Source organism: Budorcas taxicolor, chromosome 22 (genome assembly GCF_023091745.1).
Source record: "Budorcas taxicolor isolate Tak-1 chromosome 22, Takin1.1, whole genome shotgun sequence".
NCBI classification, from domain to species: Eukaryota; Metazoa; Chordata; class Mammalia; order Artiodactyla; family Bovidae; genus Budorcas; species Budorcas taxicolor.
This window is the reverse complement of record NC_068931.1, coordinates 20,925,468-20,945,806: the sequence shown is the minus strand read 5'-3', so window position 1 is coordinate 20,945,806 and position 20,339 is coordinate 20,925,468. Positions and strand designations below refer to the sequence as shown.

The window sequence follows — 20,339 nt, the reverse complement described above, 5'->3', positions numbered from 1 at the left end:
ATTAAGTAAAGCTGCAGGGTATCAAATCAGTATAAAAATTTTGTTGCTTTTCTACACAAGAATAACCACCTATCAGAAAAAGAAATTAAGGAAACCATCTTATTGACAGTTGTATCAAAATGAATGAAATACTTAGGGATACGTTTCAGCAAGGAACTGAAAGACCTGCACACTTAACACCTGCAGGAACGTGGTGTAAGAGAGACCCTATAGTTCTGATGATGTTGTAACAAAGCAGTCACTTCTGGAAATTTCAGAACCATGCTCATAACTTATTTCCTGAAATAAATTATTGGATCAGTGAGAACTGATTAAGGTAAAAAGTATATACTTCTAGAGCATTTAATGCAATGAATTTAATGGTTCTGAAAGTTCTTAAAAAGAAGCACAATAGAATATAAGCAAATATTTCATATGAATAGCAAATCATCCAAAAAAAGCTGTGATTCTTTTCAGGAGTTACTAGGAGCACTCATTAAATTCTAAGTAACTCACACCTCTGCATGCGTCTGGCCAGTCTTTTCTAGCCAATCAGACTACTGAGCACAGAAGGATGAGTTTTCCAATTACTTTTCTTTCTTCTTGTCCTGTTTATACAGGCAGAGGGGCAACTTCCAAACTTTCTGCTTACTGGACCCTTTTGAGATGTGATACTGAACACTGCTTGTATCAAGTTTGTTTAGGTCACACTGTCAGTCGATTCCAGGTACCACCCAATGTGTGAAGAAGTTGAGTGTAACAGGATGATCTGAATTTATTTCCCTATTCTGCAACAAGCTGAGTGACCTTGACTGTCAAACTCTGTGAATCCAGGTTTAAGAATAATCTCTAAGATTGAGTCTATAAAAGACTGGAGGTGCACACTGTCTGTGCTTTCTTAGAGAAAAGTGTGCACACAAAATACCTTTCTCCTGACCCATGGCGCCCTAGTACAGGAAGTCAATAGTTATCGGTATTCTGACAAAGTTTTTGCTCCTTCTGTCGTCCCCAAAGGTCAGCATCCAATATGAGATGCTGGTCACCAGCGCCATCTAGTGGTGGACACAAGGAAACTACCCAGATTCCGTTAAGATCCCAGCTGAGAAGGTCTGGGGGCATTGATCACCTTTAAGTTATGCTGGAGAATTTCAATAGTAGTGATTATAAGACACAGTATTTATTTCACTCAAAAAAGAAATTTTGGTATTATTTTATACTAGTATTTTAAAAAATTACTCAAAATTCATAAAAGTAGGAAAAAAAGTGAAATAAATTGTTTAAAACATCTCAAATACTCACATAAATATGCAAAATGTCAAGCAGACCAAGTTCAAAAAAACAGTCAACATGCTCTCTCATTTTCATAGAGATCACTGTGGCCTCAGCTGTGCTGCCTCCCTGCCGTGGACCTTACCGCCTGGCAGCCCAAGCGGCGGCTCCTGCAGAACTTCCAGCCCTTCCTTCTGAGTGTGGCTTCTAGTGCGGAAGCCACTTTTATTTTTACTTGGAACATTTTTAAAACATTTTGTTAATAAGTTTATTAATTACATCATTCTTTATTTTAAGAGCGCTTTATCATGTGCAGTGTGATATAGAAGACTGACCTAATTATCATTGCTTTCTCTCTTCATGCTTGGCTGAGTAATTGAAGTCTCCAGGTGCTTCAGTGAGGGCAGATGAAGGAGGAAAACATGAAAGAGCCTGCCGATGTCAACTGATTCCACATGGCAGAGGCTGGGTGTGGGAGGCTATCACACAGCCTCACGTCCAGAGCATGTTCTGTGGACACGGGGCTGAGCTGCAGGGGCATCACGTTTGGGTGGCTCCTATGCCCTGGCCAGCAACTCAGAGATCCTGCCATTTTCATTTCTCTCTTGCACGATGTGGAAAGAGACTGCTCTTCTGCAGGGAGAAATCTCACTTCAGAAGGTTCTCTTGCCAGATTTAGGGTCAGTCTCTATTTTTAGGGGATGAAAAATAAGGAAAAGGAGGAAGACTGGCAGAAAGCAAATGGCAGTCGAAGTGTGAGGATGAGAGAGGATCTGAGAGAAAGTCAAGAAGGGAGAATAACTGCTGACCAGTGTGTGGAGTAAGAGTGGCGTTCCCACGGCACTGCAATCTCCCTTTATCCCAGTGATGACTCGGTTACGTAATTCCCAACTTCTGATTTTTTTCTCCGCCTCCTGAGGAGGCTAGTTACAATCATTTCTTTGAGCGCTGCTCGAAAGTCCACCACAAGCTGTTACTGCTTCATCACCTGGACAGACTGAGCCTCTCTAATGTTTTGGGAGTCATCAGCTTGATTCCTGCAGCCTTCCTGAGCACTGCCTGAGCCCGCCTATGACCTCCTGTTCACTTGCTGTATTTCTGAGAATCCTGTGCCCCATCATTCCCTGTCTTTCAGAGGCCACTTCACTAGGTGGTGGGGGCGGCCAGGGAGGGAGGATCAGCTCAGCAAAGAGCCACAGCCAGAACATGGAAATCATTGTTTCCATAGGTGCTTATCCGCAGTAGGCACGCTATGAGTCCATGTGCAACAAAAGCAGAGGAAGGGCTGCCCAGGATGGCCACTGATGCGGAGCACTGAGACCTAGCTGGAAACCTCAGGCAGGGACAACACCTGCGCCTATTGAAACTCTCCTCCAGGAGGAGAGAGCCCGGAAGGGCCGTGGAAGGATGGGGTGAGATCCCCGGAGAACTCTCCGGTGCATTCTCAAACTCCTTCCTAAGGAGACGGGGAAGGCCTGGTTAACCGGAACCGGTTGTCTTGGTGGCTGGGGTATCCAAGTTTGGGGACAGAGCTGAGTTGCTGAAGACTCAGAGAGGCAGCCACTCTTTCTCCACACAACCGTCAGTCTCCCTCTCAAAATACATGTAAGGTTGAAAGTTTTATTTTTGTTCTTAGTTTTGAAGAGGTGGGGAAGACCCTCTCAGGCAGCTGCTGGTCTGGACGGAGGAAGGGAGGCACTGGAGAGCAGAAGGGGGACTTATCTGTCACAGAAGAACTATGGGGGCAGAGTGAGCGCTCAGTGTGAGGGACCATGGTGACAAGGTGTCGCAGGCTGCTCTCTCCCATCTGGGATGCTTACAATGCATTCAGAGCAGGGGCATGTGAGGGACACATCTGCAAGAAGGTTCAGAATCCACCCTGAAGACTTTAGAAAAAGTGAGGCTAAAAAGAGAGGGGATGATGTTCTGGCAAACTGTTTGGTCTCCTGGGCCATAGTTTCACCATTAGTAAATTGAATTTTTATCTGGAAATTGAACAGTCTAACCAATCAAGAATTGTACTGTACTCTGGAACTATGAAATGTCACTGAAATGTTTAAAAACAGAACTCTCCTGACCCTGGGATGCTATGAGAATTAAGAGGCAGATGCCTTCACAGTGCGCAAAAGATGAAAAACTTGGTGCAGACATTTCACTAACTACCATCATTATAAAAGGCAGGTCGCAGGCAAAGGGAACGTGAATCATGAAACTGCACAAAACCAAGCAGACTGAAACTGTTGTTTAAAGAACAACAACAAAAAAATGGTGAAATGCATTAAAATAAAAAGAGGTTGTCTATTTTTTTTTTTCTAATTTTAGGAGATTGCAGCAGATATAAATAGCCATTTAAGCTTTTTTTTAACCTTTTCTTCCTCCATTTGCAGCAAAGGATCATGAAATATTAGAAGTGGATGAATCTTTCTATAACACTAACTCCAAACAAGACGGCAGAGTAAAAGGATGTGGAACTCACCTCCTCCCACAAGTACATCAAAAATACAACTACAAATGGAACAGTTCTCACAGAACCCCTGCTGAACACTACCAGAAGACCTCAAACCCCTGAGAGGACATGAAAGAGCCCCATGTAACTGGGTAAGAAAAAAGAAAAGAGAAGAGGGAGCAGGATGGGACCTGCACCCCTAGCAGGGGGAGTGTTGAGGGGGAAGAGGAAATGTTCCCACAGGGTGAAGCCACTTAAGCAGCAGGGAGAGGAGCTGGGACAGAGAGCGAGCTTCAGAGGCTCAGAGGGGAACCCAGCAATCAGGCTGTGACAGGCAGCACAGAGAAAGGCTTGCAGAGGGCTGCGCCACTGCCCTGTGCGTCCCAGCCTGAGATGCAGGTCTGCTGGCGTGAGTGGGGCTGGCACTGGAACTTGGGGGGCAGAGAACGGAGGCGGGAAGGGGACTGCTGTTGGCTGTGCAGAGATAGCCTGAAAGGGCTGGAGCGTGGTGTAGCTGCAGCCGCGGGTGTTCACGGAAGAAACCCAGGTGGGCAACAGAAGCAAAGCACCACTGTTAAGTGGAGCATGAAGTGGGGGGCGAGGCTGACATCATAGCCTCTTTCTCTGTGTACTGGCCCTGCTTCTGTGGGCCCTGTGAGAACATGTCTTTCCAGATGCTGCCTAAGGGGCTCCTGTCTCCAAAAGCTCTTGTGGATCAGTCACCATTTTGGGGGTGGTGGGAGTAAATGTCAGCAGATTGCCCACTTGCAGAGGTGGGGCTAAAACCATAGCTGAGCCTCAGAAGCCATGCAACTAGGGAAGTAGGGCTGAAATCTAAGCCTACTTAGATTGTGTAAGCCGCAATCTTACACCTCTGCCACTGGCTTTGTAAATTCAGCGCCTGTAGGACCTCAGAGTAGACACTGGGTGTGTCCATGGCTGGAACGGGTGTGGCCTCAGCAGTCAAGGGCTTTGGGGGCACGTGCACTTGGGGACTGGGCTGGGCCAGGGTCTGAGCTGCCTTTGCAGCTCCCGCTGTGGTCCAGATGAGTGATGAATGTGGTCCTGGGACCTGACTCTGGTTGATCTGCACTGGCGGTCCTGTGGAAACAATGCCCGGGGGGCACCAGGGCCGGTTGCTGGCATTCCCAAGGTTGAGATGGGGCCCAGGGCAGTGCCAGCAACAGAGCACTTTGTAAGGTGGCAGAACAGATGACAGCTGGCTCAGCATAGCTCACTCATGGGGTGAGGGGGGTGAGGGGTGGGGGGTAGGGGGTGGGGGGGTGGGGGGCAGCTCCGGCTCTTCTCCCAGTGTGTGTGCCCCCATTCCACCTCCCTCCACCAAAGCCCAGAAATGGGTCTGGGGGCTTCTACTCCAACAGCGAGAGAACAGACTCAGCTCCCACAGGGCAGCACAACCACAGAGCAGGGAGGAAGCCCTGACCAACAACCAGGGCAGGCTCTGGCTGCCACGACACCAGTCACTCCTCCTATCAAAGGGACAGAGGCCAGCACACACTGAGGGAAGAGGCAACAGGAATCAACACCCAAAACAGCTCTCACATCAAAAAATATTAAACCTACACAGGCTACAGAGGGATGCTCCTCCATAAAAATAGCCCTCCAAGACCACAACAGATAATTGTTTCTCCTAAACTCACATAGCAAGAGAAATATAAGCAAAATGAAGTAGAGGACCACTCTCGAATAAAAGATCAAGAGAATTCCCCTTGATCTTGAACAAGCAATGAAACAGACCTCTTCATTCTAATAGACAATGAGTTCAAAAAGGAGATAATAAAAATACTGAAGAAGTTAAGGACTATTGAGAGAAATGCAGATTACTGTAAAAGGAAACTAGGAACTATAAGGAGGAGCCAAGAAAAATTAGAAAATTCACTCACTGAGACAAAAGCTGAGCTAAAGGCAATGAAAAGCTGAATGAATAATGCATAAGAATGAATAAATGATCTGGGAGATAGAATAATGGAAATCAACCAAGCAGAACAGCAGACAGAAAGCCAAATTTAAAAAAATGAAAGCAGTGTGAGAGACCTATGGGATAATATGGAGCATGCCAATGTATATAGAATAGGAATCCCAGAAGGAGGAGATAAAGAAAAGGGGATTGAAGATGCATTTGAACAAACTGTGACTGAAAACATCCCAAACATAAAGAAGGAAACAATATCCAGGTACAAGAAGCATAGAGGGTCCCAAACAAGGTAAATGCAAACAGACCTACACCAAGACATATAAAAATGGCCAAAGTTAAAGGGACAATTCTAAAGGCAGCAAGAGAAAAACAAAGAGTTAACAAGTTAACGAAGAGGGAACCCCAATAAGGCTATCGGCTGATTTCTCTACAGAAACAGCTGCAGGCCGAAAGGGAGTGACGCAAGATATATTCAAAGTCCTGAAAGGGAAAAATCTGCAATCTAGAGTCCTCTGCTCAACAGGATTATCATTTAGAATAGAAAGAGAGATTAAGGATTTTGCAGATAAGCAAAAATTCAAAGAGTATAACAATACTAAACCTATCCTAAATGGAATATTAAAAGATTTTCTCTAAATAGAGAAAGTAGTAAGAATCTAAGGAAAGAGCCAGTACACTGATTTTAAAAATAAATTAAATTTCTGTGAAAGTGATAAAGACAGTGAACAGCAAAATGATGAATATGAAGATGTAAAAGAGGATCAAAATCATAAAATGTTGGAAATAAGAGTAAGAAAATGTAGATCTTTTTTTCCAAGAATGTGTTTGAGTCTATATGACTATAAGTCTAAGGCAAGGAAGTACAAGAAGGAGTTAACAAACTTGAAAACAGGGTAACTACAAAGCAAAAACATACAATGCATTCCCCAAAACCAAAGAGAAGAGGACATAAGTGTGAAACAAAAGAAAATCCTAAAACTACAAAAGAAAAAACAGAAAGGGACAAAGAAATATAAAATCAGGAAAATATAAATATAAAACAAAAAAACATGAAAATATGGTTTAATATGGCAATAAAAACATATCTATCAATAACTATCTTAAATGTCAATGGGCTAAATGCTCCAGTCAAAAGACACAGAGTGGCATATTAAATAAAAAAACAATATGCTGTCCACAAGAGACTCACTTTAGGGCAAAGGACAAACACAGACTGAAGTAAGGGGAAGAGAAAAGACATTTCGTGCAAATGGAAATCACAAGAAAGCTACAAGAGGGTCATAAAACTCCTATCAGGCAAAATAGACTTTAGATCAAAGGCTACAAAGAAAGATAAAGAAAGACACTACGTAAAGATAAAAGGATTGATACAAGGATCGGATATTATACTCGTTTACAAATGTGCACCCAACACATGCACTGTACGCTCATGCTCAGTCGTGCCTGACTCCTTGCACACCCAATATGATGCTGCTGCTCAGTCGCCAAGTTGTGTCCGACTCTTCGTGATCCCCCCAGACTGCAGCACACCAGGCTTCTCTGTCTCCCTCACCATCTCCCAGAGTTTGCCCAAGTTCATGTCCAATGAATCAGTGACACCATCCAACCATCTCATCCTCTGTCACCCTCTTCTGCTTTTAATCCTTCCCAGCATCAGGGTCTTTTCGAATGAATCAGCTGTTTGCCTCAGGTGGCCAAAGTATTGGAGCTTCAGCTTCAGCATCAGTCCTCCCAAAGAGCACTCAGGGTTGATTTCCTTTAAGATTAACTGTTTTGATCTCCTTGCTGCCCAAGGGACTCTCAAGAGTCTTCTCCAGCACCACAGTTTGAACGCATCAATTCCTCAGTGTTCTGCCTTCTTTACTGTCCCGCTCTCACGTCTGTACATGACCTCTGCAAAGACCACAGCCTTGACTATATGGACCTCTGTCAGCAAAGTGATGTCTTTGCCTTGTCACACAGGGTCTAGGTTTGTCACAGCTTTCCTGCCAAGAAGCAATCATCTTCTAATTTCATGGCTATAGTCACCATGTGCAGTAATTTTAGCGCCCAAACGCCCAATATAGAAGCACCCAAATACATAAAAGTACTAACAGATATACAGGGAGAAGTTGATGGGAATACAGTAATAGTATGGAACTTTAACACCCCTCTCACATCAATGGACAGATCTTCGAGACAGAAAATCAACAAGGTAACAGAGATCCTAAGTGACAAAATAGAACAGTTAGATTTAATTTATATTTCCAGGACATTACATTAAAAAAAAAACACAGAATATACATTCTTTTCAAGTGCACATGGAACATTCTCTAGGACTGATCACACCCTAGGGCACAAAAGAAGCTTCAACAAATTTAAGAGTATAGAAATTATTTCAAGTATCTTTTCTGACCACAATGGTATGAAACCAGAACTCAACCACAGAAAAAGAAATGAGGAAAAAAAGTTATACGGAGACTAAACAATATGCTATTTAAAAACCGACAGGTCAACAATTAAAGAAGAAATTTTTAAAAATACCTTGAAGCAAATGACAATGAAAATACAACTATACAAATTCTATGGGATGCAGCAAAAGCAGTTCTTAGAGGAAATTTCATATCAATACAGGTCTTTAAGAAACAAGGAAAATCTTAAACAACCTAGTCCACCACCTAAAAGAACTAGTTAAAGAAGAACAAACAAAACTTAAAGTTGCCAGAAGGCAGGAAATAATAAATATCAGAGAGGAAATAGAGGCTAAAGAACAATAGAAAAAAAAATCAATAGAAGCCAAAGAGCTGGTATTCTGAAAGGTTAAACAAAACTGACAAATATCTGGCCAGGCTCACAAGAAGAAAAGAGAGAAGATTCAAATAGTCAAACTAAGAAATGATACATCAGAAAGACAAAAAGCTATAAGAGAACAACTATATGTCAATTATATGAACACTATATGTCAACAAATTTGGCAACCTAGAAGAAATGGACAACTTTCTAGAAACACAGCCCACCAAAACTGAATCAAGAGGAAATAGGTAACTTGAACAGACCAATCACTAGAAGTGATATAGAATCTGTAATTAAAAAAAAAAACAAAAAAACAAAAAAAAACTCCCTACAAGAAAGTCCAGGGCCAGATAGTTTCACAGGCGAATTTTACCAAACATGTGAGGAAGAACTCACACAGATATTTCTCAAACTGCCAAAAGATCGAAGAGGTAGGAACACTCCAAAGACATTCTAGGAAGTCACCATCACCTGATGAAAACCAGACAAAGGCAGTACAAAAAGAAGAGAAAATTATAAGCCAATATCTTTCATGAATATAAATGTAAAAATGCTCAACAAAATATTAGCAAACCAGATCTAGTAATACATAAAAAAGATCATATACCACAACAAAGCTGGGTTCATCCAAGGATTAAATCATACAAGGATGGTTCATCATACGCAAATGAATCAATGTGATGATAAGACAAAAACCACACAGTCATCTCAACAGATGAAAAAAAGCATTCAGTGAAATTAAATATCCATTCATGATAAAAATTCTTACCAAAGTGGGTACAGTGGGAACATATTTCAACATAATAAAAGCTATTTACGACAAACTCACAGCTAGTACGATACTCAACACTGAAAACCTGAAAGCATTCCCACTAAATTCTGGAAGAAGACAAGGATTCCTATTCTCACTGCTTCTAGTCAACACAGTATAAGTCCTAGCCAGAACAATCAGACACGGGAAAGAGTTAAAATTCAAACTGGCGCTTGCTAAGTCACTTCAGTCATGTCTGACTCTGTGTGACTCTATGGACTGTAGCCTGCCAGGCTCCTCTGTCCATGGGATTCTCCAGGCTAGAATACTGGAGTGGGTTGCCATGCCCTCCTCCAGGAATCTTCCTGGCCCAGGGATTGAACCTGCATCTCTCACATCTTGTGCTGGCAGGTGGGTTCTTTACCACTAGTGCCACCTGGGAAGCCCATTTCAAATTGGTAAGACAGGGATAAAGTTGTCATTGTATGAAGATGGCATGACACTATATACAGAAAACCCTAAAGACCACACAAAACAAGACTAGAATTGATAAATTCAGCAAGGTAGCAGGACACAGGAATCAGCTGCATTTCTTTAAACAGACAATGAAATATCAGAAAAGGAAATGTAAACAAGTCCCTTTGAAAGTAACATAAAAAAAAAAAACTTAGGTATAACCTCATCAAGAAAGTGAAAGACTTATACGCTGAGAACTACAAAATATTAGTGAAGGAAACTGAAGATGATTCAAAAAACTGGAAAGCTATCCCATACTCTTGGTCTAGAAGAATTAATATGGTTAGAATGGCTATACTACCCAAGCGCAATCCACAGATCCAATCTGATTGCTATCAAATTACCCAAAATGTTTTTCACAGAACAAGAACAAATAGTTCTAAAATTTATATGGAACCATAAAAGATTCAGAATTGCCAAAGCAATCCTAGGGGAAAAGAACAAAGCAAGAGGCATAACCTTTCTAGACTTCAGTTCAGTTCAGTCGCTCAGTCGTGTCTGGCTCTTTGTGACCCCATGAATTGCGGCACACCAGGCCTCCCTGTCCATCAACAACTCCTGGAGTTCACTCAAACTCATGTCCATCGAGTCGGGGATGCCATCTAGCCATCTCATCCTCTGTCATTCCCTTCTCCTCCTGCCCCCAATCTCTTCCAGCATCAGAGTCTTTTCCAATGAGTCCAAACTTCACATCAGGTGGCCAAAGTATTAGAGTTTCAGCTTTAGCATCAGTCCTTCCAAAGAACATCCAGGACTGATCTCCTTTAGAATGGACTGGTTGGATCTCCTTGCAGTCCAAGGGACTCTCAAGAGTCTTCTCCAACACCACAGTTCAAAAGCATCAATTCTTCGGTCCTCAGCTTTCTTCACAGTCCAACTGTCACATCCATACATGACCACTGGAAAAACCATAGCCTTGACTAGATGGACCTTTGTTGGCAAAGTAATATCTCTGCTTTTCAATATGCTATCTAGGTTGGTCATAACTTTCCTTCCAAGGAGTAAGCGTCTTTTAATTTCATCGCTGTAATCACCATCTGCAGTGATTTTTGAGCCCCCCAAAAATAAAGTCTGACACTGTTTCCACTGTTTCCCCATCTATTTCCCATGAAGTGATGGGACCGGATGCCATGATCTTCGTTTTCTGAATGTTGAGCTTTAAGCCAACTTTTTCACTCTCTTCTTTCACTTTCATCAAGAGGCTTTTGAGTTCCTCTTCACTTTCTGCCATAAGGGTGGTGTCATCTGCATATCTGAGGTTATTGATATTTCTCCCAGCAATCTTGATTCCAGCTTGTGCTTCTTCCAGCCCAGCATTTCTCATGATGTACTTTGCATATAAGTTAAATAAGCAGGGGGACAATATATAGCCTTGACATACTCCATTTCCTATTTGGAACCAGTCTGTTGTTCCATGTCTAGTTCTAACTGTTGCTTCCTGACCTGCATATAGGTTTCTCAAGAGGTAGGTCAGGTGGTCTGGTATTCCCATCTCTTTCAGAATTTTCCACAGTTTATTGTGATCCTTATAGTCAAAGGCTTTGGCATAGTCAATAAAGCAGAAATAGAAGGTTTTCTGGAACTCTCTTCCTTTTTCAATGATCCAGCAGATGTTGGCAATTTGATCTCTGGTTCCTCTGCATTTTCTAAAACCAGCTTGAACATCTGGAAGTTCACGGTTCACATATTGCTGAAGCCTGGCTTGGAGAATTTTGAGCATTACTTTACTAGTGTGTGAGATGAGTGCAATTGTGCGGTAGTTTGAGCATTCTTTGGCATTGCCTTTCTTTGGAATTGGAATGAAAACTGACCTTTTCCAGTCCTGTGGCCACTGCTGAGTTTTCCAAATTTGCTGGCCTATTGAGTGCAGCACTTTCACAGCATCATCTTTTAGGATTTGAAATAGCTCAACTGGAATTCCATCACCTCCACTAGCTTTGTTTGTAGTGATGGTTTCTAAGGCCTACTTGACTTCACATTCCAGGATGTCTGGCTCTAGGTGAGGGCCATCATAATCACCATAATGATCATCTGGGTCATGAAGATCTTTTTTGTACAGTTCTTCTGTGTATTCTTGCCACCTCTTCTTGATGTATTCTGCTTCCGTTGGGTCCATACCATTTCTGTACTTTATCGAGCCCATCTTTGCATGAAATGTTCCCTTGGTATCTCTACTTTTCCTGAAGAGATCAGTAGTCTTTCCCATTCTGTTGTTTTCCTCTGTTTCTTTGCTTCAGACAATACTAAAAAGCTATAGTAATCAAAGCAGTGTGAGACTGGTATAAAAACAGACAGACATATGGATCAATGGAATAGAATAGAGAGCCCAGAAATAAACTGCACACCTATAGATAATTAATCTTTAATAAAGGAGGCAAGAATATAAAATGGGGAAAGACAGTCTCTTCAGCAAGCGGTACTGGAGAAGTGGAACAACCAGCTGCATGTAAATCTGTGAAGTTAGGACACACCCTCAGATCATACACAAAAATAACTCAAAATGGGTTATGACTTAAAACGATAAGACATGACATCACAAAACTCCTAGAAGAGAATATAGGCAAAACATTCTCTGACATAAAACATACCAATGTTTTCTGAGGGATCCCAAGGCAAAAATAAACAAATGAGACCTAATCAAAATTAAAGCTTTTGCATAGCAAAGAATACCATAAACAAAAGGAAAAGACAAGTTAGGTACAAACTGGGAGAAAATATTTGCAAATGCTGAGACTAACAAGGGCTCAATTTCCAAAATATACAAAGAGCTCACACAACCCAATAACTACAATGACAACAAAAACACCCAGGGACTTCCCTGGTGGTCCGGTAGTTAAGAATCTGCCTGCCAATGTACAGGACATAGGCTCAACCCTTGGTCTAGGAAGATTCCACATGCCTCAGAGCAACTGGGCCTGTGAACCACAACTGCTGAGCCTGTGTGCTGCAGTTGCTGCAAAACTTCCCCCAACTCAATATGTCTGAAGAAAATGTTCTATTGGCTGTCTCAGTTAGTTAAAAATCTATTTCTCTCGTGCATATCCTTTAATTCTTCCAGTCTGCTGATGGCTATTTATCCAGCTCTACAACTGTATTCTCCTCAATATCAGCCTAAGCTAAATGGGAAGCCCCCAAAGTTGCATTGTCCAGGAGGCAGATTAGTTCTCAGTGTCACTGGATATCAAAAGCAGTCATGGAAGACATGCTACAAATGAACAAACCATGATATCATAAGTAAAACTGGAACAAATGCACCAAGAATTAGAGAATTCTGGGAAATGAGTATAAGACACAGGAAGACTATGCCTCAAAAACTACCTCAATAAATAAGTGGCATAATGACGCAGCTTTAATGGTGTTCCACCCCAGAAAATGCACTCCTGTCCTCTCATCCTCCCATCCTGACCTATGAACCTGGGTTTCTAAGGTAGGAATCTCCTCTTCAGCAGACAGAAAACATCCTGAACTATGAACCTGGGTTTCTAAGCTAGGAATCTCCTCTTCAGCAGACAGAAAAACTTGAGGTTCTCATTCTCACAGAGTCCCAAGGCAGTTTTCCCTATAGCCCTGACTCAAACCTTTTAAGAATAAGAAGGGATGTAATCCACGAAGTCTACAGGCCTGGCTGGCATAGCCACAGCTGTACCAGCACCATCAGCTTGTAAGAGCTTAACAGTAGACGTTGCTCTGGAATTTAGTTTTTTCTTAGGTACTGTAAGTAAAAATGGGAGTAGAAGCTGAGTGAGTCCATGCTAAGAGCTGAGGTGCTGCTCAGCAGAGGTCATGGAGAGAAACCTTAATTACCAACTACTGATACACCAGTAAAGCCACTGCTCAGCCCTGGGAGGGTGGGAGCTCTTCACAGGGACTGACCATGCCCACATTCCTGGGGGCTGCCGGGTTGGCAAGGGCAAGGCTGCCATAGTGTTGCCCTCCATAGGAGGGGTAGTCTGGTAGAGCAGAAAGGGCACGTGCTTAGAGGCAGACAATCCAGGCTCTACTACTTGGTAGCTATGTGGCCCCGGACAAATTCCTTGACCTCTCTGACCCTCACATTTTTCATTTATTACACAGAGATATCGACACTGATCTTACCATGGTTATTATGAGGATTAAATGAAATAATTTACCTGATATGGCAGCAGCACTCACTTAGTGACAAGGTGACCTTGTGCTCCCTAGTCAGATCCATTTGCTGCTTGCTACTCAGCCACAGTTATTTTCCAAAACGGAAATCTGACTTCTCTACTTAAAACATTTCAGTGGCTTCCCTTGGTAAATGTAAAGAACAAAATCCTGATGGTCTGAGAAGCCCTGCATGTCCTGGTCCTTATCTACCTCCCTCCCTCATTCTCCTGTGCTTTAGCCACATGGACCCCCTTTATGCTCTCAAAAATGTAATCCTTCCTGTCTTGAAGCCTTCACACAGGCTCAAAGCATCTTCTTCGCATATCTCATCTATCTGGTTAACAACTTCTCATAACTTCTTTGGGAAAAATATTCCTCAACCTCCAGACTAGGTCAGGCCTCCTGACAATGCTCACATAAATTCTCTTTCACAGAGCTTGATCTGCTTTGTAATTATACCTGGGATGACTTATACTATGTCTCAGACAAGATCAAGAGGTAGGAAATTGTGTTCTTTATTGATTACCCCCGAATCTCTAGGACTCAACATCAAGCACAATGCCTGGCCCATTTTAGGAGCTTAAATCTTTTACTGAATAAATGAATGAATGAAAGTTCAGAGGAGGGTTGGAAAGCATTTGCTATTAATCTGGTTAGTACTTCTCTGCAACACTTAACCACGTTCTGCCCAGCATGCTTATGAATATTTAATTCCTTCTTTCCTTGCTGGATTTTCAGCTTTGCTGTGTATATATACAACTTCGAATGTTCCACTGCCTCCTTAAGACAGGCTCAGAGGAGATGGTCCGTGTTGGGGAGATGGCATGGAATGGAAGGGAGCGTTAAAAGCCCTGAACAGAAACAGAGAGAAAGATGAACTCTAACTTGAAGGTGGCTGTGGCCTAAGAGAAAGTCTCCTGTCCAGTCTTTCCTTCTCAGGGGCATTGAAGTTGACCGCTTTTTGTTGGGAGGTGAGGATTCAACAGAGTGACACTTACTTGTTCCCATGAAGAAATCATATGACGTTCAGCAGGTGGCTTTTCTATGATGGTCACCTCTGTCACACCTGGGGATGATTCTGGAAGAGGAAGCAGAGAGTAGAGTAGTTGGTCCAATCTCACATATTCCTACCAGGAAGGTTGATGAACTGTTGAAGTCTGCTCTAGGAATACCAGATCCCTCTGAGGAGCATTTGTTAGCCCTGTAATAAAAGCAGCTGGTCCCTCAAAAGCAGTCGGTCCCATAAGCTAAGACCGTGTAGTCTTCTAGTGATAATTATGCCAGTATCCTTTCCACGTATCAAAGTTTTCCTCAAGTTTTCAGAAGAGTCAAATCTTGGAATGCAGCAACAGCCCAATACACTAGCTAAGAAATTGGGACTCCACCATCCTAGTCATGCTTTACGCATTCACTAGCTGTGTGACCTTAGATGAGTGCTCACCTCCTTCTGCATTCAGTAAGACAAGAATTACAATAATACCTTCCTCAATAAGTGAAGCAAAAACAGGAATGAAGAAACAGAGAGGAAACAGAGATGAAGATACTTTGGAAAAGTAAAAAGTACCATATACACAATTTTTCTTCTGCCTTCTGTTCAAGGTTCTTTCTAACGTGTTGGGAAGCATGGTACTGTGGTAGAAAACCAATGAGTTTCAAGCCATTTGACCTGGGGTGAATCCTTGCTATGCCCCTGACTGGTTAGGGTGGAAGACACTGTTTTATCCCTTTAAGGGTGGTCTCATTTGGCACTGTTCCACCAAAACTAAGACAGTAGATAATAAATGCCATTATTCAATTTTACAGCAAGGACACCGAGGTTGAGAGGTTAAACCACAAAGCCAATCCTCTGACTCCAAGTATGGGTCTAGTTGAAAAATGAAGAACATGTTCAAAAGTCACTACTTGCCCCCAGCATAGCCTGTTAAAGCAATTATCCTATGCAAATGCAGAGTCTGGCTTCAATTAGTCTTGGCAGCCCAGTACTCTACCTACAGTAGGACCGAAGAATACAGAATTCTTGGCCCACAACACAGCTGGTTACGTAGGGATGTCATCTGACTATACTCCCAGTGCAATCTAATGCCTAGGGCTACAAGAGGACACACACATAATGTAAGTACCTGACACTAAGTTTTGCTGAGGCATCCATTTTAAATACATCCATCTTGAATAGACAAATTGCCAGTTGTATGACACAGTTACTAACTAAACAACTAGATGAGGAATGAGGCCACCCCCACTCACAAAGTTCCCCTTTTAGAAAGCCCTGGGTAACCTGGATAACTGACTACTTGAATGAGCCACCTTTCCCTTCAGATGTCCTAATTCCCCCTCTTAAGTTTTAAATCCACCAATAAAGTGTAAACCTGCAAAACCCTAGATACACAACTCTGGGGTCCTAATAAAAGCAAAGACCCAGGTCTGTTCACTCACTCCCGGCTATCTGGTTGTGTGGCTGTGGGGATACCATGTACCCTCCAGGACCTGTGTATAATAAAAAAAATTTTTTTCAAGGTTCCCCGATGGTTGCTGCTGAGGTATATCTTCAGTCATAACAAAAACCACAATGTTTGGTCCAACCACTACATCAGCTTCAGTCTGGGAAATGTCTGTGGGGCTCATCCAAATAGTATAGGCCTAGGTGAGTGCCTCAGGTATTCCTAGCCAACAGCAACACTATCAGTGAGTAGGCTGAGAGAGACACAAACACACCATTCTTCAGCCTGTGACAGACCTACGTGGAAGGGCTACAGGTTCAGACAGAAATGCTGTGATGTAGTACAGATGACAACATACCACTTTTAATCTTTGCACATCTCCAGGATAGGACAACTGGTCAACACACTGGCTTTAAAAACTTTCATGTAACAAGTTGCTTAGGAAGTACCCACTGCAGAGACTCTGCTATCCAATACTTCAGCACTGATAAGGAGGAGGTACTGGGGGTGAGGAAGACAGGGACACACAATAAATTCCATTTCTATAATGCTGTATTTCTGGAAACTGGTATAAGTTATCTCACTGACTCAACAATCATGTGAAGCCGGCATCATTACTTTAAAGATAAGGAAACAGGTTCAGTGATATTACATTAATTATTTCACAGAACTAAATCTCTGACCACAGGTGCAGGTACCAAGCCTAATGTTTTCTCTACTGTATTGCCTTAGTAGTTAATTCCAACATGAGGGAAAGTTTTCTTCACACCACCAAGCAATTCTGACACCAGCTGAGTGTTTTACAATTCAACTCAATCTTGACTCTACCAGGAGAAAGCCTCAGATCCCACAGGTTAAGAGCTCATTCCCACAAGCCTGCCCTTACTTCCGATGCTAACTGCAGGTCCAGGCTGTTATCTGTGCTTCTGACGGACTGGCTGTAAATCAGGAGTTCCTATGATCCTTCCCTTGGGTTTGATGAGTCTGATACAAGGGCTCACAGAACTCAGGAAACCCATTTACTCACTGGAATATTGGTTTATTTTAAAGGATATTACAGATCAACAGGGAGATAAGATGTGTAGGGCTGGGTCCTGAACAAAGGGGCTTCTGTCCTTGTCGAGTTTGGGGCCTGGCACAGTGGCATGAGGAAGTGTCTGGTTAACCAGACTGGAAACTCCCTGCACTATTTTGGTTTTTTATGCAGGCTTCATTACACAGGCATGCTTGACTAAATAACTGGCCATTGGCAAATGACTCAACCTCCAGACTCTCTCCCTTCCATGTAAATCAGGTGGGGGAGTGAAAGTTCCAACCCTTTAATCCTGGTTGGTTCCCTCGGGAACTGGCCCCATCTTTAGGTTACCCAAGGGCTTTCCAGTCACCTAACTAACAAAAGCCATCTTCTTTTATCACTTAGGAAATTCCAGGGGTTTTAGGAACTCTGTGCCTGAAACAGTGATAAAGTCTAAATATATATTTATTATAAATCATAATAACACAGATAACCAAAAAATCATGAGGCTATTTAGAAATAATAGCAATAACAAGTTGTGTATGGTTTATTATTAATAACATGTGACATGAGAAGTAGTATCTGACTCAGTTCAGATGCTCAGTTGTGTCTGACTCTTTGCTTCCCTGTCCATCACCAACTTCTGGAGCTTGCTCAAACTCATGTTCATTGAGTCGGTGATGCCATCCAACCATCTCATCCTCTGTCATTCCCTTCTCCTCCTGCCTTCATTCTTTCCAAGCATCAGGGTCTTTTCCAATGAGTCAGTTCTTCGCATCAGGTGACCAAAGTATTGGAGCTTCAGCTTCAGCATCAGTCCTTCCAATGAATATTCAGGAATGACTTCCTTTAGGATTGACTAGTTTGATCTCCTTGCTGTCCAAGGGACTTTCAAGAATCTTATCCAACACCACAGTTCAAAAGCATCAATTCTTTGGCACTCAGCTTTCTTTTTGGTTCAACTCTCACATCCATATATGACTATAGCTTTGACTATACACACGTTTGTCAGTAAAGTAATGTCTCTGCTTTTTAATATGCTGTCATCTTTTAATTTCAAGGGTGCACACTGTTTATAATAGCCAGGACATGGAAGCAACCTAGATGTCCATCAGCAGATGAATGGATAAGAAAGCTGTGGTACATATACACAATGGAGTATTACTCAGCCATTAAAAAGAATACATTTGAATAAGTTCTAATGAGGTAGATGAAACTGGAGCTGCAGAAAGAAAAACACCAATACAGTATACTAACGCATATATATGGAATTTAGAAAGATGGTAACGATAACCCTGTATGCGAGACAGCAAAAGAGACACAGATGTATAGAACAGTCTTTTAGACTCTATGGGAGAGGGCGAGGGTGGGATGATTTGGGAGAATGGCATTGAAACATGTATAATATCATATAAGAAACGAATCGCCAGTCTAGGTTCGATACAGGATACTGGATGCTTGGGGCTGGTGCACTGGGATGACCCAGAGGGATGGTATGGGGAGGGAGGAGGGAGGAGGGTTCAGGATTGGGGACACGTGTACACCCGTGGCGGATTCATTTTGATGTATGGCAAAACCAATACAATATTGTAAAGTTAAACAAAACAAATTTCAAGGCTGCAGTCACCATCTGCAGTGATTTTGGAGCCTAGGAAAATAAAGTCCCTCACTGTTTCCATTGTTTTCCCATCTGTTTGCCATGAAGTGATAGGACCAGATGCCATGATTTTAGTTTTTTGAATGTTGAGTTTTAATACAGCCTTTTTACTGTCCTCTTTTACTTTCATCAAGAGGCTTTTTAGTTCCTCTTCACTTTCTGCCATAAGGGTGGTGTCATCTGCAGAGCCCCCAAGATGATAGCTAACAGTGAATGATGTTGGATTCGTGATCTCTGAAGAAGAAGATTTAGCTTCAGGATCAGGTACCAGGCTTGATCACTCAAAGCTTTTGTGTGGCAGAAGTTTTATTATAGTGTAAAAGGACAGAAAAAGCTTCTGACAGACATCCGAAGGGGGAGAGAGAGAGTGTTTCACTTGCTACTCTTATCAAGGCCTTATATACTTTTATCAGACCCATTCCCACAACATACATTTTAGAAGAACAAGATTAGAACTAACAATAGAAAGGTCTTACCAGATCCATTCCCACAACATACATCTTAAGGTAAGATGAGTCAGAAGGTTCTTGTTAAGAAGAAGAAAAATGTCCTTGAGCACGATGCATTGTCATTATATAATCATTAGCACAGAGCTTATGGAAAAACATACCCTTGAGCAAGATGAATTTGGTTGTGTAATCATTAGCTCTGGACTTAAAGAAAATAATGTCTTATGTGACTAAGACAAAACAATGTAGAAAAAAAAAGTTTGTCCTTTTCTCCTCGAGAGCCCCAGACCCCTTTCTCCTTCTTGAGGGCCCTGGACCCCTTCCTCCTTGAGGGCCCCGGACTCCTTATCAACCTACATAAGAATTAACTCTTTCATTACCCCCTTCTTTGTCTAGGAGAACATGGCTGCCAAGGGAAAAGGGGTGTTGCTCTCATTCTGTAGCTACTTCCTGCTGGCCAGGGGCACAGGCCCTAAATTGTTCTGGCAGCATATTTGCCTTACCCTCATATTGAGGGTCTCTGATCCAGGGACAGTATAGTTGGGGGAGGTTGTGGCATTCATAGGAGCTTAACAACTATTTGTAACATTAAGGCTTTCAGACTGTTAGAAACAAACCCCATTATACAGTTATCGATGTAAGGCAAAAGAGTCATTAAACCAAGTTAAAATGTAATCAAAATTAAAAGTCACATTATGTTCATAGTTAAGGTACAATGTGTTATACCAGTCCATTTTAGGATTATTAGATGTCATCAGATCAAGAAGAGGTGTCACATATGATTGTTGCTGGTGAAGGAATTCACAGAGTTGAACAGAGTCCTTTCCTTGAAGCACAGAAACCCACCATGGGAAGCTTTCAACTAATGAAAAAGGGAGTGCTCCACAGACCCAGCAATCAGACATAGCCAATTCTACTCTCCTGCCTTTGTGACCAATGACAAGCATTTATGAGCTGCCTGGCTGGAATAATCCATATGGCAG

The 20,339-nt window shown here is 42.3% G+C and overlaps 1 protein-coding gene across 1 annotated transcript in view; it reads right to left on the bottom strand.

Moving 5' to 3' along the window:
- The window catches only part of TPGS2 (tubulin polyglutamylase complex subunit 2), a 66,539-nt gene that overhangs the window by 28,459 nt on the left and 17,741 nt on the right, over nt 1–20,339 (bottom strand). The window contains exon 2 of the mRNA XM_052660457.1: nt 14,796–14,875. Within this exon, the coding sequence (XP_052516417.1) occupies nt 14,796–14,875 (80 nt within the window). The remainder of the gene's footprint in view (nt 1–14,795; nt 14,876–20,339) is intronic.